The following is a 25370-nucleotide window of genomic DNA, read 5'->3' on the forward strand; positions in this document are numbered from 1 at the left end:
GGTCATTGAGCAGCCAAATCTTCCGGGGCTGAAGTGGTTAACCACTTGCTTACTGGGCACTTAAACCCCCCTCAGTCCCAGACCAATTTTCAGCTTTCAGCGCTGATGCACTTTGAATGACAATTGCGCGGGCATACAACACTGTACCCAAATGAAATTTTTATCATTTTTTTCCCACAAATAGAGCTTTCTTTTGGTGGTATTTAGTTACAGCTCGGAGTTTTATTTTTTGCTAAACAAACAAAAAAAGATGCAAAAAAAAAAAAAATCATGTTTTAATAGTTTGTTATAAAATTTTGCAAACGGGTCATTTTTCTCCTTCATTGAAGTGCGCTGATAAGGCGGCACTGATAGGCTGCATTGGTGGGCACTGATGGGCTGCATTGGTGGGCACTGATAGGCTGCATTGGTGGGCACTGATAGGCTGCACTGGTGGGCACTGATAGGCATAGTTAAGGCGGCACTAATAGGCACAGATAAGGCGGCACCGATGGGCACAGATAAGGCGGCACTGATGGGCAAAGATGGGCACAGATAAGATGGCACGGATGGGTGGCACGGATAAGTGGCACGGATGGGTGGCACGGATGGGCACTGATAGGTACCACAGATAGATGGGACTGATGGGCACTGATAGGTGGCACTGATAGGTGGCTCTGATAGGTGGCACTGCTGGGCACTGATGGGCGGCACTGCTGGGCACTGATGGGCGGCACTGCTGGGCACTGATGGGCGGCACTGGGGTGCAGCACCTTTGAGGCAGATTGGGTGGCACTGTGGGTGGCACTGTGGGTGGCACTGTGGGGTGGCACTGTGGGTGGCACTGTGGGCATTATGGGCACAGACGGGGGGCACTTACTTTTACTTTGTTAAACTTCAGGATGGCACTGCGGGAGGCAGGTGGGCACTGGCAGGTGGCATGTGGTGACTTTCATTGCTGGCCGTGATCGGGACTGATGTCCCGATCACGGCCGCCGGCGATCGGCTTTTTTTTTTTCTCCTCGCGCTGTCAGCGCGAGGAGGAATAATAGCCGATTACCGGCTCCGTTCTATCACATGATCAGCTGTCATTGGCTGACAGCTGATCACGTGATAAGGGGTCGGGATCGTCCCCTTACACGGATCGGTGATCAGGCGAGTCTCACGGACTCGCCGATCACAGAGCGCGCCGCGCGCGCCCCTCAGGGGGCGCGCAGGCCGCTCGTAACCGGGACGACGTCAATAGACGTAGTCCCGGAAATCTAGGTCCGCGCTAATGCCGTCATTCGGCAATAGCGCGGTACCCAAGTGGTTAAAGACCAAACCTATTTCTGACACTTGTTGTTTACAAGTTAAAATCTGTATTTTTTGCTAAAAAAATTACAAACCTAATATATATATATAAATTAAGCATGCACCGATACCACTTTTTTGACACCGAGTACGAGTTCCGAACCGATACTTGACATCATGTACTCACCGATACCAATTACCGATACCTGATTTTGGTCACATGACCATTTTTAAAAAAAATTATGAGAAATTACACATTTTCACCATAATATGAGGAATTAAAACACAGTTAAAAGACATTATGAAAGAAAATATGTTTATTTGCTGGTCACAAAGCTGTTAAAATGCAAATTGCACAGAACATGTTAGAACATGTTATATAAAAAAAATAATGTCAAATGTCATTAATGACATGTACATTGCAAGTTCACAATTTAGGCATGAGGAGAAGCAAGAACAGTACAGTAGCTCAGTCAACTCACAACACAAGACATTATAAAATTTAAAAAAACAAAAATTAAACACAACTTCTTACACATGTGTAAGAGAAACACATTTCACTGACAGAACATTCCAGGATGGCAAGGAAGGATGTGTGTTAGGTTGGCATGTAGGTTGCAGTAAGGCCTCATGCACAGCTCAAAGCAGCTGCTTCTCCAGGTGTTTTAGCTCTTCTCTACCTGTTACCTCTTCCCCTCCATGTTAGCCGATGTGTTCATTCATGGCCATTGGCCGAGGAGCACTATGCAGTTTCAGAAGTTTAGTGGCAGGGCAGCTTACAGGCAGCAGGCAAACTTTCCTGCCACTAAACTCCTGAAACGAGTGTGCAATGGGCTGACATGGAGGGGAGGCATTAACAGGCAGGAGCAAAGCTCAAACTCCTTGAGGAGCAGATGCTTTTAGCTGCATTGTACAGGCATTATGCCTTGAAAATGAAAAGCTGAAATGTCACACAGAACATGAAATATCATCATTGTTGATGACGCCACGTACAAACATCACAAGTTCACGCCATCACATCAACCAAACCAAGTGCAATACAATTAAATAATGTTAGGCCTGAGGAGGAGCAACTGAACAGTACCTCAAAACTAACATTATTTTGTAAACATTTTTTAAATAAAAAAAAGTGCTAGCTTCTAGGAAAAACGTTTTTCACAGACCAAAATAGGTTCATTCCAGGATGGCAAGGCCAAGGAGCCAAGGACTTAGCAGCAGTATGGCCACATGCACAATAAAGCTCAAAGTAGCTACTCATACAGGCGTTTGAGCTCCCTGTTTTTGAGCCTTTTGTTTGCCTGTAGTGTTTACCGCTCCAAATTAGGCTATGTGTCCCCCATGCATTGCACGTTGAATCACTTATAGTATGCAATGTGCACACCATAGGTGATTCACTTTTTCACTTAAGGAAAAAGTTTGTGGCGTAGAGTTAAAAAGGCAATTTTTTTTTAAAGGCCAACATGGAGGGGAGTTAACAGGCAGAGGAAACGCTAAAAAAACGCTCAAATGCCAGGTGGAGCAGTTGCTTTGAGCTGAAGTGTGCAACTGTGCATGATGCCTTACAGTTGTACAGTAACAGGCGGTAGATTACTTTTCCAATTCAAACACAAGCGGCAAGTTTTTAAAGAAACAGAATAATCTCTGCATGTTCAGTTAGAAGTCGGTTTCTGGTATCAGTCAGAATGTGTGACGCTGCAATGAACAATCTCTCACTTTCCACACTACTGCAAGGAGCTGAAAGATATTTTTGTGCCATTTGGGCTAAAGTGGGAAATCGCAGTTTATTGACTGCCCAATAGTCAAGAGATTTTTTCCGAACAAGGCACAGTTACCTCTCCAAGATATGCTTCTAGTTGTATGGTAGCAGCTGTGGGAGCACTGTTCTCAAATGTAGAGGAATAAGCAATTTCTCGAAAAACACTGTCCACAGTCACACTGGTACCTGGCTCTTGCTCAGTGCGAGGCCTTTTGGTAGCTGGTTTCTCAAGCACCTTAGGTGTAGCTGCCTGTGCCTGTAGTACCTGTACAGAAGATATTTCTTGCATTTCCAGCACGAACATCTCTTTGGCCTGCCTGCCAGCATCTGCATTTGAGAACCGATCTTTATAAGTATAAGAAGAAAAATACATGACATTAGACAACGTCATGCAAGCAAAGCAACAACTGTGGAAGCTTGCTGTGGGGGCACTGCTAGAAGGAAAGGTGATGGCAGGGTACACGGCAAAAACAGTTGTCTGGCCTGCTCTGTGCAAAACCATTACACAGAGGCAGAGTAGGTAAGTGTGTTTGTCAACCGATTTTGTTTTGTGTTTTATTTTATGAAGGTGAGATTTACAGTGTTATCACTTGCATTACAAATGATGTGAAGTGATAACACTGTAAAATATCACCTTCATCCAAAAAAACAAAAAACAAAATCATATCATCAATATTCAAATAAAAACAAGTCAAAATAGCAGCCAGGAATAAATAATTGATTACCTTGAATCGAGTAAGGTTGCAATGCAGTAAAGTGGATTTTGCTCCATGTCAGAGAACCATTTCTGCAAAGCACAAAGCTATGTGTTCTTCATCATTTCCACTTCTTTAGATAATAATCGCTGTAGCACAGTCACTGCAGGAATTAAATCCGAGGCAAAAGAATCTGAACAACTCACATGCCGAGTCAACTCTTCAAAGGGAGCCAAGATGTTGATCATCTTCTCCATGAGATTCCACTGATTTGCAGTGATCGTTGCAGGCAGCTCATGTTCTGACACATATACTCCAATGGCCTGTTTCTGCTCTATCAGAGACTGCAGCATGTAAAAAGTGATGTTCCAGCGAGTCTGAACATCTTATTGAAGTCTTTTAATGGGTTGATAAAGCTGGATCTGAATATCTTTCAGCCAAGAATATGCCAGGTTTGAATATTTTAAGTGCCCAACTATTTTGCGCCCAACTCCCACAGCTTCCGTAATGCTGCGCTGTGATAAAAGCCCCTCTGAGACAGCCAGCTGCAGTTTATGTGCCACACATGAAAGACTCTGATGACCAGCATCTTGTACACCTTTTATCATATTTATGCCATTATCATGGACTACCACATGGGCAGAACTTTTGGGAATCGCCCAGATGTCAAGCATTTCTTCTAGTATGCTTCTTATAGCTTGGTCTGTGTGGGAGCCTTGAAATTTCTTTGCATGCAGCATGACTTGGTGCAGAGTGAAATTGCCATCAATCCACTGTGCAGTTAAGCTAATTACAGACACGGGACTCACACTACTGCTCCAAATGTCCTTGGTGAAACTGATAGCCTTTATGTCCTCCTGTAGCATGTTGGTAATGTTCTTTTTCACTGTGTTGTGTAATTGTGGCAACAGGACATCTGTGACATGACGGCGGCTGGTAATTTCATACTTTGGCTCCAAAAGATTCATAAGTCGCCGAAAACCCACATTGTCAACTATTGATAGTGGCTGATCATCAAGAACGATGAATTGGGTAACTACTTCAGAATTTTTTTAGCTCTTGGGCTATCCATGGGAAATTTTTCACATCTGGCAAGGGTTTGCTGAAGTGTCAGCTGCTGAGTGCAAGAGCTAGTGACAGCTGTAAATTTGCCATGCTCAGTCTTGTGTTTCATTTTGAGGTGTTTTATGAGATTACTGGTATTATAAGAACTAACTTTTGAACCTCCTCTGGATATTTTGGCAGAACAGAGTTTGCAGTCTGCAAAGCGTTTGTTGGTTTCATCAATTTTAAAGAACTTCCAGACAGCTGACATTTTACTGGCAGTGGCATCCATTTGCATTGCACTTAAAGCCAGAAATAAGTAAGTCTCTCCACCTTAAGGGGGGAAAAAATTAGGAAAATGGGGACATTTTTTTTGAGCCCAAATGATTTGTTTTCTGATTTTTTTTCACACCTGCTACTGATAACACCTACTATTTTTTTGAATAATGAAGCTGGTCTCACCAGTGCTTGTTGTTTGTTCCTCCTGCATCCAGCATCTTGGTATGGCCAAGTAAACCAGTGGCAGTGGGGATGATGAAAATCCATCTGTCGGGTTCGGGTACAAGGGTCACGGTCGGTATCTCTACAATACAGAAAGCAGAAGATGGTCTCAGAAAGGCACATGCAGGAAAATGTTACAATGATGATTTATGTAACAGCAGCAGTCATTTACCGCCATGATGGACATGTTAGGCAACAGAGACAATGTTATGTAACACACACAAACACAGTCCTGCTGCCATGCTGGACAGTGGACATTATGTTAGGCAAGAGAGAGAGACAATGTGGGACAAACTAAGTGTAACACAGGCCGGCCGCCATTTTAGGCAAGAGAGAGAGAGAGAGAGAGAGAATGTGGGACAAACTAAGTGTAACACAAGCCGGCCACCATGTTAGGCAAAGGAGAGAGAGACAATGTGGGACAAACTAAGTGTAACACAGGCCAGCCGCCATGTTAGCGAGAGACGATGTGGGACAAACTAAGTGTAACACAGGATGACCGCCATGTTAGCAAGAGAGAGAGAGACGATGTGGGACAAACTAAGTGTAACACAGGACGACCGCCATGTTAGGCAAGAGAGAGAGAGAGACAATGTGGGACAAAACTAACTTAAGTATAACACAGGCCGGCCGCCATGTTAGGCAAGTTATGTAAGCTAGTAGTACTGTACAGCAATCACTGGCCACGGGACACATAAGTAAGTAAGCAATAGTTAGAAATAGAGAAGAGCACTCACCGGCCGCCATGACGGGACATGGTGTAAGGAGGATGCTCGCCATGTGGGGCAGTCATGTAGCAGATGCAGCAGCAGACGCAGCAGCAGACGCAGCAGCAGACGCAGCAGAAGCAAAAAACATGTCATGAGAGGCCGCAATCTTATCCCGTTCCCGAGCCCCGCCCAAGCTGACATCACTTCCGGTATCGGTGGATTTTCACGAGTACCGATACCCCCGAAGAAGCCAAGTATCGGTACCGATACCGGTGCATCCCTAATAAATTTATATATATATATATATATATATATATATATATATATATATATATATTATTTTTTTTTTTTAGCAGAGACGCTAGAGAATAATATGGGGATTGTTGCAGTACTTTATGTCGTGCAGTGGTCTTACAAGCAAAGATTTTTTGGAAATAAATACACATTTTGTTGAATTAAAAAATAAGAAAACAGTAAAGTTAGCCCAATTTTTTTCTATAATGTGAAAGATAATGTTATGCTGAGTAAATTGATACCTAACAATTCACGCTTCAATTCTGCGCATTTTCGTGGAAACTTTGGTACTTAATAATCTCTGTTTAAAAATCTAGAGGTTACCAGTTTAGAGATACAGTGGAGGCCTTGGGGTAGAATTATTGCAATTACGGCGATACCTCACATGTGTGGTTTGAACACTGTTTACATATGTGGGCGCGACTTGCGTATGCGTTCACTTCTGTGCACGAGCTCGGAGGGACTGGCACTTTACATTTTTTTTATTTTTATTTATTTTACTTTATATTTTTTATTTTTACAATGTCCCTTTAAAAAAAAAATTTGATCACTTTTATTCCTATTACAAGGAATGTACACATTAGGGATGAGCCGAACACCTTCCTGTCAGGTTCACACCAGAACATGCAAATAGGCAAAAAATTTGGCAGAACAAATGAATGCTGTTAAAGTGTATGGGACAGGAACATGAATAATCAAAAGTGCTAATTTCAAAGGCTTATATGCAAGTTATTGTCATAAAAAGTGTTTGGGGACCTGGGTCCTGCCCCAGGGGACACGTATCAATGCAAAAAAGCAATATATATATAAAACTCATTGAAAAATAAGCATGGGACCCCCCCCCCTCCCAGTTCATTTCCAGGCTCTTTGGGCCTTATATGGAAATTAAGGGGAACCCTGCGCCAATTTTTTTTTTAAATGGTGTAGCCCCACCCCCCAAAATATATACCAGACCTGAAAGGATTTTTTGGGGGTTCTAAATAATGTTATAACAAAAAAAAACACTAGTTTTAATACGTATGTAAAACAGATAAGGTTCACGTAAAGGGAACTACCACTAGAAGACTGACATTAGAGCTTTTTTGTATTCCCCAGACTGTGTCACACATCTTCTAAATACACAGAGTATGATATCAGTATCATATTAAGTGCTTAAAGTGGTGCTTCAGTCTCCCCGCAAAAAAATAAAAGTTAGCAGCTACATATATTGGAGCCGCTAACTTTTGTAAGGACATTTACCTGTCCAGGAATCCAGCGCTGTCCTCACCGGAGCCCAGTTGGAAGACTATGATATTTTTTAAAGGGGCATTTCCAAGAAGTAGAGATAGGCCATTTCTCATAACCTCCTCTAAAAGAAGAGAATACATTATTGTGCATGGAAGAAAAAAAAGTTTCATAGATAAAGAAAAAGCAGCAAAAAACAAGTACTGTACCTGCAGGCTCCACATTCAAATGTACCATTACCGAAATGACATTGTGGGCTATCAGGGGTTCCCAACTTTTGACAATCACATTCACAGATGAATTGCAGATGAATCTCAACCTCCTCATTAAACCCCAATGGCTTAATTTTAATGGTTTCATTCTTTTTGGGGCACTTGTGAGAAGTTACACTGATCTCAAATTTAACCTAAAAGAAAAACATATAGTCCACTTGATGCCATGTTGCTAAACAATACAAAAACCGTCCAAATATTACACTGTGATGCAAATCTTTTAGTATAAATTATTTGTATTGAAGATAATGAAGATTTACTAAAACTGGAGAGTGCAAAATCTAGTGCAGCTCTGCATAGAACCCAACTTCCAGGTTTTACTGTGAAAGCTTAAAGTGCTTATAAAGGTTTTTTATTTTTTTAACCACTTCCAGATTTGGCTGCTCAATAACCAGGCAATTTTTTGCGATATGGCTCTGCGCCCATTTAACTGACAATTGCACGGTTGTGCGATGCTGTACACAAACAAAATTGACATCCTTTCTTTACCACAAATAGAGCTTTCTTTTGGTGGTATTTGATCATCTCTGCAGTTTTTATTTTTTGCGCTATAAACAAAAAAAGAGCGACAATTTTGAAAAAAACCCACAATATTTTGTACAATTTGCTATAGTAAATATCCCCAATTCTTTTTAAAAAAGCTATTTTTTTCCTTAGTTTAGGCCGAAATGTATTCCTTTACATATTTTTGGTAATAAAAATCGCAATAAGCGTATATTGATTGGTTTGCGCAAAAGTTATAGCCTCTACAAGGGAAAAGATTTATGGCATTTTTATTTATTTTTTTACTAGTAATGGCGGTGACCACTGACACTTATACAGTGATCAGTGCTGTAAAAATGCACTGATTACTGTGTAAATGTCTCTGGCAGGGAAGGGGTTAACACTAGGGGGCGATCAAGGGGTTAACTGTGTTTCCTTGTGTGTGTTTCAACTGTAGGGGGATGGGACTGACTAGAGGATGACAGATCATTGTTCCTAGCTGGTCTCTCCTCTCCTCACAGAACAGGGATTTGTGTGTTTACACACATACGTCTCTGTTCTGGCTCTCGTGCCCGCGATCGCGACTGTCGGCCATGAGCATCAGCACCCCTGCAGTGTAGTGCACACACCTTCCATCCCTGCTTAAAAAGGCCGACATACAGCTACGAGAGTTCGCGGGAACGTGCTGATCTTCTGCAGTATAATGATGGTGGCTGGTCGGCAAGTGGTTAAATAACAAACATATTATACTTACCTGCTCTGTGCAAGGGTTTTGCACAGAGCAGCCCCAATCTTCCTCTTCTGTGGTGTCCCATCGGTGCTCCTGGCTCCTCCTTTTCATCAGGTGCCCCACGGAGACCCGTATTCCTGGGGGGCACCCATACAGGCGCACTCACGAGTGCTGCTGCTGCATCCATTAACACAGACTGCAGGACTCATCCCCGCCCCAGCTCCCATGTCACTGAATTTGATTGACAACAGCGGGAGCCAATGGCTCCTGCTGCTATCAATCTATCCAATGAAGACCCGAGATAGCGGCTGGAGCCGCTGGGCTCATGCTCGGCCCTGGAACGATCGGGTTCAGGTAAGAAAAAGGTCGGCGCTGGGAGGCAGCTGCAGCATAGGTTTTTAACCTTAAAGCATAGAATGCATAAAATCATAACTTAAGTCATTTTTTCAACTTTCCATCTATTAAATCTTCTGCCCTTGTTGTTTTAACTTTGGATAGTAAAACGTTTTTTTTTTTTCTGCCAGTAAATACCTTATACAGCCCACGCTTAAAGGAGCCAATGTACAGTTATGTTGTTTTCGTCCACCCGTGCCAATCTGCCACAGTAAAACTGCGGTGGCTGGTCGGGACGTGGTTACGATATGAGCAATGCAGCACAATTGATTGGTTCCTTTTATGGTGTATCCCTTCCCCATTCAGAGGAAAATCAGGTCTCCCTGTCTTGTCAAATATGGCTATGCTGTGTGCTATTAAAATCTCAGGAATGGATAGACAGAAATACAAATCTATTAGCATATATGTACAGTGGATATAAAAAGTCTACACACCCCTGTTAAAAATCAAAAAAAAATTAGACAAAGACAAATCATTTCAGAACTTGTTTATCTTGTCTCATTTTTTTACATAACAGAAACCTGACAATCTAACAAGGGTGTGTAGACTTTTTATATCCACTGTATTTCATCTGTGCGTTTAGAAGTTTGGCTGGAGTTCAGATTTAAGAAAACAAAGTACATGCAGCATAAATTATGAAATGTAAATGGTTTGGTTATACTTATAGTGCCACATCCTGTATATGGAGAACAACTTTTCAAAAAAGACAAAATTGGTTGGACTGTTAGGCCTCTTTCCCACTGACAGAAAGATCGGGTCTGCCTGTCAGTTTTTCAGGTGAATGTGATCAGACCATCCATTTCTCTCTATGGAGCAGGCAGATGTCAACGGACATGTGTCTGTTGACAACCATCGACATCCGATCTGATCCTGTCTGGCAAAAAAAAAGATGGATAGGGATTCCCCATCCGTCTGGTCAATCGGATCAGATGACAGTCAGATGTAAACGGACAAGTGTTCAGTTTCCATCTGACGGCCCATAGAGGAGAGCTGGCTGTGTCCGTGTCTGCTATTTATCAGTGGAGTGGACATGGACCTGTCATCCACCTGCTCAGCAGGGATCAGAAGAGAGATCTCCTGCTGAGCAGGTGGATCTGCTGACAGACACCACCAGTGTGAAAGGGGCCTTAAGGCACTTCCTTGACTGTAAGGATCCATAAATACATAAATGCCTTATCACCTGTTACAGCAGTTCAAAGTGTACAGATTGGGTATACTCAATTGTTATTTCAATTAATGGCGGTAAATGGTGTCAGATAGGTGTGATGTTCTAATAAACGTGTTTCACAGAAAACCTTTTATCTGCCTTTCCAGGCATGTATAGATTAATATAGGCCCATATAAAAATGGGTCCCTGCCCCACAGCCAAGGTTGGGATTCATGGAGTGGGCTGACAGGTAGCCAGATGGAAAAGGACAAATACAGGTATACATCTATGATTTAAGTGGTCTTACATAGTGATGGCCGAACGGTTCGCCCGGCGGTCGAATTTCGGCTGTTCGCGGTCCGCCCTATCGGCGGACTATTGCCGCTGTTCACCCGGCGGACTTCCGTGTTTACTGTGTAAAAGAACTTTGACCTATGATGACACATCCATCATGGGGTACAGGACAGCCAATTGAGACATTACAGCACATGGACACTTGGACATTCCCCCTAACTTATAAATAGACCCGATCCGGCGGCCATTTTACATTCTTTCTTCTGTCACTATAGGGAGAGGTTGCTGTGTGGAGCAGGGAGAGATTGCAGTGACCCAAATGGCTAGCTATTTGGTACACAAAAGTTCTTTTCAGGACTGGTATAGGTGTTAGGTGTAGTTCAGGATATAGGTTTGAGGCACTGCTGTGCTACTGATTGTTGCAGCAGCCTGAGTGTCTTTTGTCAGTTTAGAGAAAGGGACAGGACGGTGTGTGCTGCAGGGACAGTCAGTTTAGTCATTAGCTGTTACTATCAGGTCCACAAAAGTGCTATTCAAGTTATTGTTCCAGTAGCCTCTGTTTTGTCGTTTATATAGGGACAGGCAGGAAGCTGTGTGTGAGGCAGTGAGGGTCAGTTTAATCAGTAGCTGTTATTATATTAGGGCCACAAAGGTTCTTTTCAGGACTGGTATCAGTGGTATGGTAATAGGCTTGTACACGTATAATATTCTTTCTTCCAAATATAGAAAGAATATTATACTTGACTGCTGCCCTTCTGCTGCAGTCTGCTAATCATTCACAACCTACTTGTTCCACAAAGGTCCTTATAAGGACTGGTAAGGTCTAGGGTGCTACAGTACATAGGGTTGAGTGAGGTACAGTCTGCTATTCCGTAAGGACTGGTATAGGTCCATAATACATAGGGTTGAGGTGCACTACTGCTGACCGCTGCACTATACTGCAGCACTCCTTCATCAGTATAGGGACTGACGTACAGTCTGCTAATCAGTCACACACAACCTACTTGTTCCACAAAAGGTCCTTATAAGGACTGGTAATCTGGTCTAGGGTGCTACAGTACATAGGGTTGAGTGAGGTACAGTCTGCTATTCTATAAGGACTGGTATAGGTCCACAATACATAGGGTTGAGGTGCACTACTGCTGACCGCTGCCCTAAACTGCAGCAGTCCTTCATCAGTATAGGGACTGACGTACAGTCTGCTAATCAGTCACACACAACCTACTTGTTCCACAAAGGTCCTTATAAGGACTGGTAACCTGGTCTAGGGTGCTACAGTACATAGGGTTGAGTGAGGTACAGTCTGCTATTCCGTAAGGACTGGTATAGGTCCACAATACATAGGGTTGAGGTGCACTACTGCTGACCGCTGCCCTAAACTGCAGCAGTCCTTCATCAGTATAGGGACTGACGTACAGTCTGCTAATCAGTCACACACAACCTACTTGTTCCACAAAGGTCCTTATAAGGACTGGTAACCTGGTCTAGGGTGCTACAGTACATAGGGTTGAGTGAGGTACAGTCTGCTATTCTATAAGGACTGGTATAGGTCCACAATACATAGGGTTGAGGTGCACTACTGCTGACCACTGCCCTATACTGCAGCAGTCCTTCATCAGTATAGGGACTGAGAGTTTTGTCACAGGGTCATTTAAAAAATGACAGGCAGAGGAAGAGGCAGGCCCTTCCGCAGGGGTGGTAGGGGTAGGGCAGGAGCAACAGGCTTGAGCCAAAGTGGGAAGTTGCAGAAGGTGCGTTCAATTCATTTAAAGGACACACCAGACTTTGTTGAGTGGCTCACTCAGCCTTACTCTTCTGCACCCTCCTCATCCTCTCGATCTGCACCCTCTTCTTCACTCTCTGCTATGTGCACCCCCAAAGACACTACCACCAACAACACCACCACCACCACATACCTTCCGCTTGAGTCACATGAATTATTTTCCGATCCATAGCAAGACATTTCTGATGCGCAGCCACTCTTGGTATTGGATCAGGAAGAGGAGGTAGCAACAACCGCTACTCAGCAGTCTGACGACAGTACCCGGATCAGCCCAAGCAGGAGGTTGGTCCCCGGTGTTGCTGCCTACTCCGAGATCTCTACTTATAGCGGTGGGGAAGGTGACATCGATGATGACGTGTCTAGTGATGTCATGTGGGTGCCCACAAGAGAGGAAGAGGAGGGGAGTTCAGAGGGAGATATGGACCAGCAGATAGGGAAAAGAAGCAGGAATAACTTACATTGCACAGGAGGGACAAAGCAGACTGAAAATGTTTCAGGAGCGAGTCATCGACCATGTACGGTCACATCTGGCGCTCCCAGGACACCGACACATGGCTCCGCAGTGTGGGCTTTTTTTAACGTGTCCGCTGCTGACAATAGCGTTGCCATCTGCAATCTTTGCAGTCAACACATTAGTCGCGGTAAGCCCAACACTCACCTAGGGACGACCGCCTTAAGAAGGCACATGAGCAGCCATCACCGAGCCCAGTGGGAGCAATGGAACACACAAAGCCACACTCCAGGCTCTCACTGTCCAGCCTCGTCTTCTACTTCTCCTTCTCCTCTCTTCTCACAATTGTCCTCCACTCCACCTTCCATCACGCCAAGCTCAGGTTTTTCTGCAAAAAGGCAGGCTTCCGTGGGCCTAATGTTCGAGCGTAAAAAATGATGACGCCGGATAACCCTCTTGCCCAACGGTTGACGGCTGGCTTGTCAGAACTCATAGCCCGCCAACTACTGCCATATTAACTGGTGGACTCGGAGGCCTTTCGCAAATTTGTGGCCATTGGAACACCACAATGGAAGGTCCCAGGAAGGAAGTATTTCTCAGAGAAGGGCATCCCAGAGCTATATGGCCATGTTCAGGGGCAAGTGAATGTATCTCTGGCACACAGTGTCGGTGCCAAGATACATCTGACCACAGACACGTGGTCTAGCAGACACGGGCAGGGAAGGTATATCACTTTTACTGCCCACTGGGTGAACCTTCTGACGGCCGTCAAGCATGTAACCCGTGGCACCCGTGTAGATTTGGTTTTACCGCCACGGATTGCATGCAGGCCTGACCCTTCTTCTCCTCCTCCTCCTGCTCCATCCTCCTCCCTTTCCTCCTGGGCTGACTCCTCCTTTTCCGCTGCTAGCGTCTCTTCCGCTGCGCCGCCCAAGCTCCCCAGAACCTATTCGACATGCCAGGTGAGACGTTGCCATGCCGTGCTCCGTCTGTTGTGCCTGGAAGCCAAGAGCCACACTGGCCCAGCACTCCTTTCAGCTTTGCGTTCACAGGCAGATCAGTGGCTAACACCGCTTAATTTGACAGTTGGTAAAGTGGTATGTGACAGCGCATTGAAACAGGGCAAAATCACGTGCGTGCCATGCATGACACACGTCTTAAACTTGGTCGTGCAGCGATTCGTTGTCAAATACCCTGGGGTCCAGGACATCTTGCGGCAGGCAAGGAAAATCTCGGGCCATTTCAGAAGATCTTACACGGCAATGGCTCGCCTTGCTGACATTCAGCGGCGACGCAATCTGCCGGTCAGACATCTTATTTGCGATTGCCCGACACAATGGAACTCAACCTTCTATATGCTTGATAGGCTGCTCCAGCAGAAATGTGCAGTTAACGTCTACCTGTATGAACTCTGTGGCAGAACAGGTTCTGGGGAGCTGGGGTTTTTTTCACCACGCCAGTGGCTGCTCATGCGCGACGCATGCAGACTTCTGCGCCCATTTGAGGAGATCACCAAACTGGTCAGTCGCAGCCATGACGCCATCAGTGACATGGTACCTTATGCCTTCTTTATGGAGCGTGCATTGCGTTGTGTCATTGATCAAGCTGTGGAGGAGCAGGAGCGGGAAGATGAGGAAGTCGCAATGCTGGATGAATTCCCAGGGGGGGCTACTCTATCTGAGACAAGGGAACAACAGGAGTCTGAAGAGGAGTCAGAGGAGGATGGTGCCGGGGCGGATGAGGAGGAGCAAGAAGAGCATGCTTTAAACCTTTCTGGGATCCCTGTTGTGCGTGGATGGAGAGAGGAGAATGAAGAGGACGACATTATCCTGGATGATGAGCAGGAGCCAGGCCACCACACCGCTTCCAGTTTAGTGCAAATGGGGGCCTTCATGCTCCAGTGTTTTAATAGGGACCCCCGTATAAAAAGCATAAGGGTCAAGGACCAGTACTGGGTGGCAACGTACTTAGACCCCAGGTACAAACACAAAATGGCGGAAATGTTACCGCTGTCACAGAGGGCTGTCAGAATGGAGCACTTCCAGGCCTTGCTTCGAAAAATGCTGCATTCTGCTTTTGCGTGCGCTGGCAGAGGAGCAATTCCCACTCTTAGAGAAGGAGTTGCGGGTACCAATCTGACAGCGCCTGCAAGAAGAGACCGGTTTGAAGATGTGTTGGTGACTTCGGATATGAGGTCATTCTTTCAGCCGACCCATCGACAGGTGTCATCCGGATCCAGCATCAGGGAACGCCTAGACCGTCAGGTGTTCGACTACATCGGGTTAACGGCCGATGTGGACGCTCTGAGGAGTGATGAACCCCTGGACTACTGGGTGGGCAGGCTTGACCTCTGGCCAGAGCTTGCCCAATTTGCAATCGAACTGTTGGCTTGCCCCTCGTCCAGTGTCCTGTCCGAAAGGACGTTCATCGCAGCAGGGGGGATCGTGACCGATAAGCGTACTCGCCTAGTTCACGACAGTGTTAACTACCTCACATTTCTAAAAATGAATGAGGCATGGATCTCGGAGGAATTCAACACATGTGACCAGTAGACCTTGTATATGCCGATAAACAATTTTTTTAATCGAGCACACAGACCTTCTTTCTTCATTTGGCTCTCTTCCTTGTCCAAAAAAAACACACTGTACTATATGCCCATACCCGCCTCTTTGAAGAGGTTGAGCGGTGTCATATTTCTACTGGGGCTGCTCATTATGAGGGGCTCCCACCATCCCTGTGCTGTGCTGACTTCCTCCTGGGGCTGCTTATTATGAGGGGCTCCCACCATCCCTGTGCTGTGCTGACTTCCTCCTGGGGCTGTACCTCTGCTGTGCATATTATGAGGGGCTCCCACCATCCCTGTGCTATGCTCATTATGAGGGGCTCCCACCATCCCTGTGCTATGCTGACATCCTCCTGGGGCTGCTTATTATGAGGGGCTCCCACCATCCCTGTGCTGTGCTGACTTCCTCCTGGGGCTGCTTATTATGAGGGGCTCCCACCATCCCTGTGCTGTGCTGACTTCCTCCTGGGGCTGTACCTCTGCTGTGCATATTATGAGGGGCTCCCACCATCCCTGTGATATGCTCTTTATGAGGGGGTCCCACCATCCCTGTGCTATGCTCATTATGAGGGGCTCCCACCATCCCTGTGCTATGCTGACTTCCTCCTGGGGCTGCTTACGGTGCAGGTATCAGTGCTGTATATCATGGTGCTGATGTCAGTACTCGCTATCACGGTGCTGCTGTCTGTGCTGTATATCACGGTGCTGGTGTTAGTGCTTTATGTCACGCTGCTGATGTCAGTGCTCTCTATCACGGTGCTGGTGTCAGATGACTCTATCACGGTGCAGGTGTCATTGCTGTATGTCACACTGCTGATGTCAGTGCTCTCTATCACGGTGCTGCTGTCAGTGCTGTATATCACGGTGCTGGTGTTAGTGCTTTATGTCACGCTGCTGATGTCAGTGCTCTCTATCACGGTGCTGTTGTCAGATGACTCTATCATGGTGCAGGTGTCATTGCTGTATGTCACGCTGCTGATGTCAGTGCTCTCTATCACGGTGCTGCTGTCAGTGCTGTATATCACGGTGCTGGTGTTAGTGCTTTATGTCACGCTGCTGATGTCAGTGCTCTCTATCACGGTGCTGTTGTCAGATGACTCTATCATGGTGCAGGTGTCATTGCTGTATGTTACGCTGCTGATGTCAGTGCTCTCTATCACGGTGCTGCTGTCAGTGCTGTATATCACGGTGCTGGTGTTAGTGCTTTATGTCACGCTGCTGATGTCAGTGCTCTCTATCACGGTGCTGGTGTCAGATGACTCTATCACTGTGCAGGTGTCATTGCTGTATGTCACGCTGCTGATGTCAGTGCTCTCTATCACGGTGCTGGTGTCAGATGACTCTATCACGGTGCAGGTGTCATTGCTGTATGTCACGCTGCTGGTGATCATCTCCTGCACCCTCTTCTTTGCCTACCCTGACCTTCCCTCTCCTCCATTGCCTTAATGCGCTCCACAGTCCTGAATTGTCACAACAATTTCCCATATAAAAAAAGAATGCTTGTAGTTGTCAATCCCAGATTCACCTCATACATGTGTTATGTCATTGGCCATGTGGTGGGACTATGTTTGCACAGCTATTAATTATTTTGTGGCTGCAAATTTGACCTGTAGATTTGCAAAGTTCGCCTCCCATTGAAGTCAATGGGGCCCGCCGCGAACGTTCCGGTTCGCGAACTATCGGCCGCGTTCACGGTCCGCGTTCGCGAAACGTCCCGTCGGAAGTTCGTCCATCACTAGTCTTACATCTTTATTGTTTGGAATATTTTTTATGTCAACTCAGGCTAGATACAACATATATGGTCTAGACTGGCATTCCTCCTCTCTGTGATGCCTTGGCTTACCCTTTATATTTATTACAGGTACTTATATAGCAATAAAAGTAAAAAAAAGCTGTGCTTTAATATTTCATATAATTGAGTCCATAAGAAACACACAATGTCACAAAAATATACGAATGCTGTAATCAAAGGTTAATGAACACTGCAGTGTTCATGCACAAACAAAAAATGTGCCCAATCACCGTAGCTGTTGATTAAACTTACCAAATGGCAAGCATTAAAGGCAAGTGGCTTAACCCAGCCTGGGCCTTTAAGCTTGCAGATGACTAGGATGCAGATGTTATTCGAGTGAACCTGTTTAAATCATCCGTCCCAATATCCATGCACTCTCATTAGATGCTTAAAATGCTTAAAGTGCTCTGGAATTTCCTGCTAGAGACTCTGGGACCTTGATTTTCAAATTAAATGCAAAAATGTCCACAGTCCGTGAGGATTTGGGGAGCCATGTCATCTGCTGGTGTTTGTTCACTGTGTTTTATCAAGTCCAAAGTAAGAGCAGCCCTCTACCAGGGAATTCTAGAGCACTTCATTCTTCCCTCTGCTGACCAGCTTTATGGAGATGCTGATTTCATTTTCCAGCAGGACTTTACACCTGCCCACACTGCCAAAAGTACCAATGGTTTAATGATCACGGTATCACTGTGCTTGATTGTCCAGCAATCTCACCTGACCTAAACCCCATAGAGAATCTGTGGGGTTTTGCCAAGTGGAAGATGAGAGACACCAGACCCAACAATGCAGATGAGCTGAAAGCCACTATAAAAGAAATCTGGGCCTCCATAACATTTCAGCAGTGCCACAGGCTGATCGCCTCCATGTCATGCTGCATTGATGCAGTAATTCATGTAAAATGAGCCCCAACCAAGTATTAACTGCATATTATACTGTACATGGACATTCTTTTCAGTGAGCCAACATTTCTGTATTAAAAATCCTTGTTTTTATTGGTCTTATGTAATATTCTATTTTTCTGAAATACTGAATTTTGTTTTTTCACTAGCTGTAAGCCATAATCATCAAAATTAAAAGAAAGAAATGCTTGAAATGTATTGCTCTGTGTGTAATGCATCTATATAAAATATATGAATTTCACTTTTTGAATTAATTACTGAAATAAATTAACTTTTTGATGATATTCTAATTGTATGAGATGTACCTGCATAAAACAATAAAGGTGTAACCACTTGAATCTTACGCATGTACCTGTCAGGTTGCCTGTATTTGGCCTTTTCCATCTGACTACCCATCAGCCCACCCCATAAATCCCAGCATAAGCTATTAATCGGCAAATTCTTACCTGATCTCCAATAGAGATATTGGAGCATTTCCTTCCATTTTCTTCTGTTCCAATAACTCCGTTCTTACAGAATGACTTATAATTGATTGTTACACCTTCTGGCAATTTGCTGTTTTCTAGAATAAGCTCTGAAGACAGTGACTGGATATAAAATATAAAATAAACACAATTTTTACATAAGAAGTACCACAAAGCTTTGAAAACAGGAAGCAAACAGGAGCCAAGATGGTTATCAGCCAGAGTCAGAAGTGTGTACTTACGTTGTAGGAATCAATGATCAGCTGAATTACATTACTAGAGTTTGAAGACAGAGTTCCCACAGCTGATTTTGGGATTAGATTTTTCAGCTCCTAGAAATGAGACGGAACATTTTAATTACTATTTGTGTGGTAGTGGGGTAATTGTCTGGGCTGGTTAAACACAAAGCCGAAAAAAAAACTAAAAAAATTCACAAAAAAACAAAACAAAACACACACACACACACAATTCACATACCTTGTAAAGAGGCTGAAATTCCTCACTAACAGCAAAGATTGTTTGTATGTTGTTTTCAGTGAGCTTCTGGGCTAAATGAGCGATTGAGGGGTAGTCCTGTGAATGTAAGTATTCTGTAAAAATACTGTATATATTTTGGTTGGATTCAAAAGCTATCATTATGCTTATTGGATATAGGAAACGCAGCAAGCTAAGTATTCTTAGAAGATCTAGAATTCATATTTTTTTTCAGTTGCCGACTAAGATCAGTTCTAGAAATATGTAGGGATCTACTTCCCTCTACTTTCTCTATTTACAAGTGTGGCTGTACCATTAATGTCACATAATTATTTATGTATAGCTCTTCCTGTCTCTAGGTTGTTGGGTTGAAAGCCCCAGAAGGAGGAAGTGGAGAGAAAGTCTGAGGCAGCATGGCTTTATAGACACAGGAGCTGCTATATTTCACCCAAGACAGAAAGAGAGACTATTAGGCAAGTATTCCCATATTTTAATACAGACATATCTCTGTCCTATTGTTATTAATTTACACGCACAGTGCCAGATAGGTAGGTCTGTGCTACAGTGTGTAGTGATCCTCTTCCAGTATATTAGTAGATGAAAATGGTTCATTACAGTATAGTTTATATGCAGCTCCTGATATTTTAGTTAGCCTTGTCCCTTCTGATCTGGTATTCTATAGCTAGTTTTAGGTTAGGGCTCAATAACCAACATAGGCTGGAGCCAGGTTAGGCATCTGATGGTCATTTCTTGTAGTTAGAGGTCCGGATGCATAATAAATTAGAAACTATTAAGAACACAGAGTAGATAAGCGACCCTGATTTCCATTGCCACACTGCAGTTTCAGCTGGGGAGAAGTTGCTTTCCAGGCTGGTTAGACAACGGTTTAGAGGGTCTCCCCATCACTGCTGATCTTGTCTTCAGGTCTCTGACACAAAGATGGATGCCACATTATGATCATTCTCAGGGGCCACTGCAACTGAACTTTGCTGCAACATTAATTTGGGGCTATCTTTATTAATAACTATATATACCTGGGTATACGTGCACAATCCATCAGGACTTTTGTTGGACCCTTTGCTGGTAATACTTGTTGCAATGGATTTATGTACCATTATTAACATTTTCTATCTTAAAGCACGTATTATTTCAATACTGGCGGGCATCTTTTTAATTATGGTTAATGTTATAGGCTGGCTGCGGTAATTCTTTTGCTTCTCATTACTGTAGTTAAATTACTAGTTAATTTTCAAGGAAGGGAATCCCCTCTGTTCATGGAGACCTTGTCCCGGGTGGAGGCACTGCCAACTTTTTATCAAACTCACTCCTCACTCTTACACTAAGCAAAGTTTCTGGTTCTCTTATTAACCTACAGGTTAAGTGCAAAATCCTGTTTGGGGAGGGCCATTTCTAATAGACCCTCAAAAGAGGACTGCAAGTATCTAACTGTTATCCCTTTTTTCTTCCACCATAGACCATCAGTAATGCACAACCATATTATGATAGTGAAAAAGACTGAGTGTATCAACACACCAAGTGGATACAAATTAATATCAAAGCGTACCACGTCCTGAATTTGGGTCATATAAAGAAAAAAGAAAAAAGAGGGGCTATGGACTTTTAAGGCACAATCACAAAGACTTTAAATTTAAAACATACAGTTTTGTTTATATATATAACAATAAATACACAAACAACTTTAAAAACTCATAAACAGTCAAGAATTCATCCAACAGATGTTACCGCTATTTATACTATAGCCATAATATACTCAGTAGTAAGAAACAAAAAAACATAAATCTTTCCTTTGACGCTATAACTAGTAAGTATTTCTTCATTATTATCTATTATTTATTTTAATAATAAAATGTTTTTTTTTCTTTTCTTTTCTTACTTTTTATATCATGTTACGTACGCCCCCATAGTGCCCTTTATAAACTGTTTCCCCTCTGCACCGGTGCATCACTTTAGACCAGACTCTTCAGATTGCACTCTTTATCTGATGTTTTAGATATATAATACAATTTACTGTATTGTTTTTTTTATTATCAAAAAAAAAAAAACGTTTTTCCTCTTTTATTAATTAGTCATAATTAGCTCTGGAAGAAGCGTGAAGACACACAAAACATGTCGAGCAAAGCACCAGCATTTAATCACCTCTGATGTTCTGCGATTTTGTCCCTATACCATGTCTTGGAATGTTTCACTTTCAAGAGAAGGTTTTTTGTTTCTTACTACTTCTTATATTATGGCTATAGTATAAATAGCGGTAACATCTGTGGGATGAATTCTTGACTGTTTATGACTTTTTAAAGTTGTTTGTGTATTTATTGTTACATATGTAAATAAAACTGTATGTTTTAAATGTAAAGTCTTTGTGACTGTGCCTAAAAAGTCCATAGCCCCTCTTTTTTATTTTTTGGTTATATGACCCATATGATAGTAATAAGATTATGCCAATAAATTTGACCACCATAACAAGTTTATGGCCGGTTCCATAAACAGCTGACCTCCTGGACAGTCATTTGGAAGAAAGTTTGATCAGGAAAAGATAAAGAAAGATTGAACTCAGCAGCTGTTTACGGAATAATAAGACTAAATGTTTCCATTGAAGCTTTGATATTTGAAAATGCTAATAGCTTCTGTATCTTGTGCTGTGCTATGGAATTTGTGTGTGTGTCTTTAAAAATAAATCAGTGTCATCTTACTTAGCAATTACAGTGAGGCAAAAAAGTATTTAGTCAGCCACCAATTGTGCAAGTTCTCCCACTTAAAAAGATGAGAGAGGCCTGTAATTGTCATCATAGGTATACCTCAAATATGCAAGACAAAATGTGGAACAAATCCAGACAATCACATTGTCTGATTTGGAAAGAATTTATTTGCAAATTATGGGGGAAAATAAGTATTTTGTCAATATCAAAAGTCCATCTCAATACTTTGTTATATAGCCTTTGTTGGCTATGACAGAGGTCAGACGTTTTCTGTAAGGCCGCGTACACACGGGCGGATTGTCTGCCCAACTAAGTTCGTCAGACAATCCGACAGACAGTCCGTCCAACATTTGAATGAACGGACTTGACCACACACGATGAACAGACAGTCCGTTGAAAGCTTGCGCGATGACGTGTACAGCACGTACGACGGGACTAGAAAAACGACGTCCAATACACTGCAATGCAACCTTTGGCCGTGTAAATCCTTTCCGAGCATGCGCCATACTTAGTCCGTCCAACTTGCCTACACACGAGCGGACTGTCCGCTGAAACCAAGTTTGGACGGACAAAACCAAGTTTGGACAGACAAAATTACGGAAATTCCGAAAGACTGTCCGCTGAAAAAGTCCGCTGAAGCCCACACACGAGCGGATTGTCCGCTGAAACACGGTTCAGCGGACTAAGTTGGGCAGACAATCCGCCCGTGTGTACGCGGCCTCAGTCTTCACAAGGTTGTCGCACACTGTTGCTGGTATGTTGGCCCATTCCTCCATGCAGATCTCCTCTAGGACAGTGATGTTTACGCTGGGCAACAAAGACTTTCAACTCCCTCCAAAGGTTTTCTATGGGGGTTGAGATCTGGAGACTGGCTAGGCCACTCCAGGATCTTGAAATGCTTCTTACGAAGCCACTCCTTTGTTGCCCGGGCAGTGTGTTTGGGATCATTGTCATGCTGAAAGACCCAGCCACGTTTCTTCTTCAATCCCCTTGCTGATGGAAGGAAGTTTGCGCTCAAAATCTCATGGCCCCATTCATTATTTCATGTACATGGATCAGTTTTCCTGTTCCCTTTGCAGAGAAACAACCCCAAAGCATGATGTTGCCACCCCCATGATTCACAGTAGGTATGGTGTTCTTTGGCTGCAACTTAGCACTCTCTCTCCTCCAAACACAACGAGCTGTGTTTCTACCAAACAGTTTTACTTTGGTTTCATCTGACCATATGACATTCTCCAAATCCTCTTCTGGATCATCCAAATGCCCTCTAGCAAACCTCAGATGGGCCTGAACATGTACTGGCTTAAGCAGGGGGACACGTCTGGCACTGCAGAATCTGAGTCGCTGGTTGGCGTAGTGTGTTACTGATGGTAGCCTTTGTTACGTTTGTCCCAGCTCTCTGCAGGTATTTCACTAGGTCCCCCCCCTGTGGTTCTGGGATTTTTGCACACTGTTCTTGTGATCATTTTGACCCCATGGGGTGAGATCTTGCGTGGAGCCCCAGATTGAGGGAGATTATCACTGGTCTCGTATGTCTTCCATTTTCTAATTATTGCTCCCACTGTTGATTTCTTGACACCAGGTTGCTTGCATATTGCAGATTCAGTCTTCCCAGCCTGTTGCAGGTCTACAATTTTGTTTCTGGTGTCCTTCGACAGCTCTTTGGTCTTCACCATAGTGGAGTTTGGAGTATGACTGTTTGAGGTTATGGACAGGTGTCTTTTATACTAATAACAAGTTCAAACAGGTGCCATCAATGCAGGTAATGAGCAGAGGACAGAGGAGCCTCTTAAAGAAGAAGATACAGGTCTGTGAGAGCCAGAAATCTTGCTTGTTTGTAGGTGACCAAATACTTATTTTCCACCATAATTTGCAAATAAATTCTTTCAAAAATCCGACAATGTGATTGTCTGGATTTGTTTCCACATTTTGTCTCTCATAGTTGAGGTATACCTATGATGACAATTACAGGCCTCTCTCATCATTTTAAGTGGGAGAACTTGCACAATTGGTGGCTGACTAAATACTTTTTGCCCCACTGTGATTATATCTTTGGATATAGAGCAATAACAAATATACTCAATTTCCCTAAGATTTACAAGTAGCCACTTCAGCTCCTGAAGGTTTACCCCCCTTCATGACCAGGCCATATTTTGTGATACGACACGGCATTACTTTAAATGACTATTGCGGGGTCGTGCAACACTGTACCCAAATATATGTCCTTTATTTCCTCACAAATAGAGCTTTCCTTTGTTGATATTTCATCACCTATGCGTTTATTTATTTTTTGTGCTATAAACAAAAAAGACAGACAATTTTGAAAAAAATAAATATATATATATATATATATATATATATATATATATATATATATATATATATATTTTTACTTTCTGCTATAAAACACATCGAATAAAAAAATGCAAAAAATCTAATTTCTTTATCAATTTAGCCCAACATGTATTCTGCTACAAAAAATCCCAATAAGTGTAAATTGATTGGTTTGCGCAAAGTTATAGTGTCTACAAACTATGGGATATATTTATGTATTTTAAATTTTTTTAAATTTTTTTATAATAATGGTGGTGATCAGTGAACTATAGTGGGACTGCAACATTACGGCGGACAAATTGGACACTGAGTGACACTTTTTTGGGGACCAGTGACACCAATAGAGTTATCAGTGCTAAAAAATATGCACTGTCACTGCATCGTTTAGAACGCAGTGAGGTACAGCACGTACGATGGGACTAGAAAAAGGAAGTTGAATAGCCAATAGCTTCTGTCTCGTAGTTGAATCTGACCATGCGTGATTTTTGGCGTGTCGGAATTGCATACACACGATCGGAATTTCCGATACAAAGTTGTTCCGTAAGGGAAAATTGAGAACATGTTATCAATTTTTGGCTGGTGGAAATTGGGACAGCTAAATTCCGATGGAGCATACACACGGTCGAATTTTTCAATGAAAAGCTCTCATCTGTCTTTTTCTGGCTGGATTTCCGATCGTGTGTATGCGGCATAAGAGAAAAAGAAATTATCAAAAGTCACAAAAACATCTGCAGACTCACATAATAATGGCTCATTGTGTACACATTGTCTTCCATGTGACATTTTCCATCATTTGGTAGAACTATTCCTCCTAAAATGCCATCGCCAGCAAAATGGAAGCCAGCGTCGGTAGAAAATACCAACAAGCGTGTGACATTCCTCCATTTAATGTGTTCCTACATTAAAAAAAAGCATGAAGCATGAAGAAACCCGCAATGCTCAAATGCTTATAGAAACATGAAACTATGTCATAATCTTCTGTGTCCATACCAATGCCCCCATCACAGTGTGAGAAGACTAGGCTGAATGACAGCACATTGTCACTATCTTCACATGGGGGAGATTACGGTGCTCTGTAGCT

General features: G+C 43.3%; 1 protein-coding gene across 1 annotated transcript in view; it reads right to left on the minus strand.

The window, feature by feature from the left end:
- The window catches only part of LOC143996172 (integrin beta-1-A-like), a 128918-nt gene that overhangs the window by 80248 nt on the left and 23300 nt on the right, over window positions 1-25370 (minus strand). The window contains exons 7-11 of the mRNA XM_077491083.1: window positions 25030-25185; window positions 19245-19340; window positions 19010-19099; window positions 18750-18890; window positions 7706-7902 (exon numbers count right to left, since the gene is read on the minus strand). Of these exons, the coding sequence (XP_077347209.1) occupies window positions 7706-7902; window positions 18750-18890; window positions 19010-19099; window positions 19245-19340; window positions 25030-25185 (680 nt within the window). The remainder of the gene's footprint in view (window positions 1-7705; window positions 7903-18749; window positions 18891-19009; window positions 19100-19244; window positions 19341-25029; window positions 25186-25370) is intronic.

This window comes from Lithobates pipiens, unplaced genomic scaffold, assembly GCF_037356315.1.
Source record: "Lithobates pipiens isolate NorthernLeopardFrog02 unplaced genomic scaffold, aLitPip1_a1.2 Scaffold_19, whole genome shotgun sequence".
In the NCBI taxonomy this organism is placed as follows: Eukaryota; Metazoa; Chordata; class Amphibia; order Anura; family Ranidae; genus Lithobates; species Lithobates pipiens.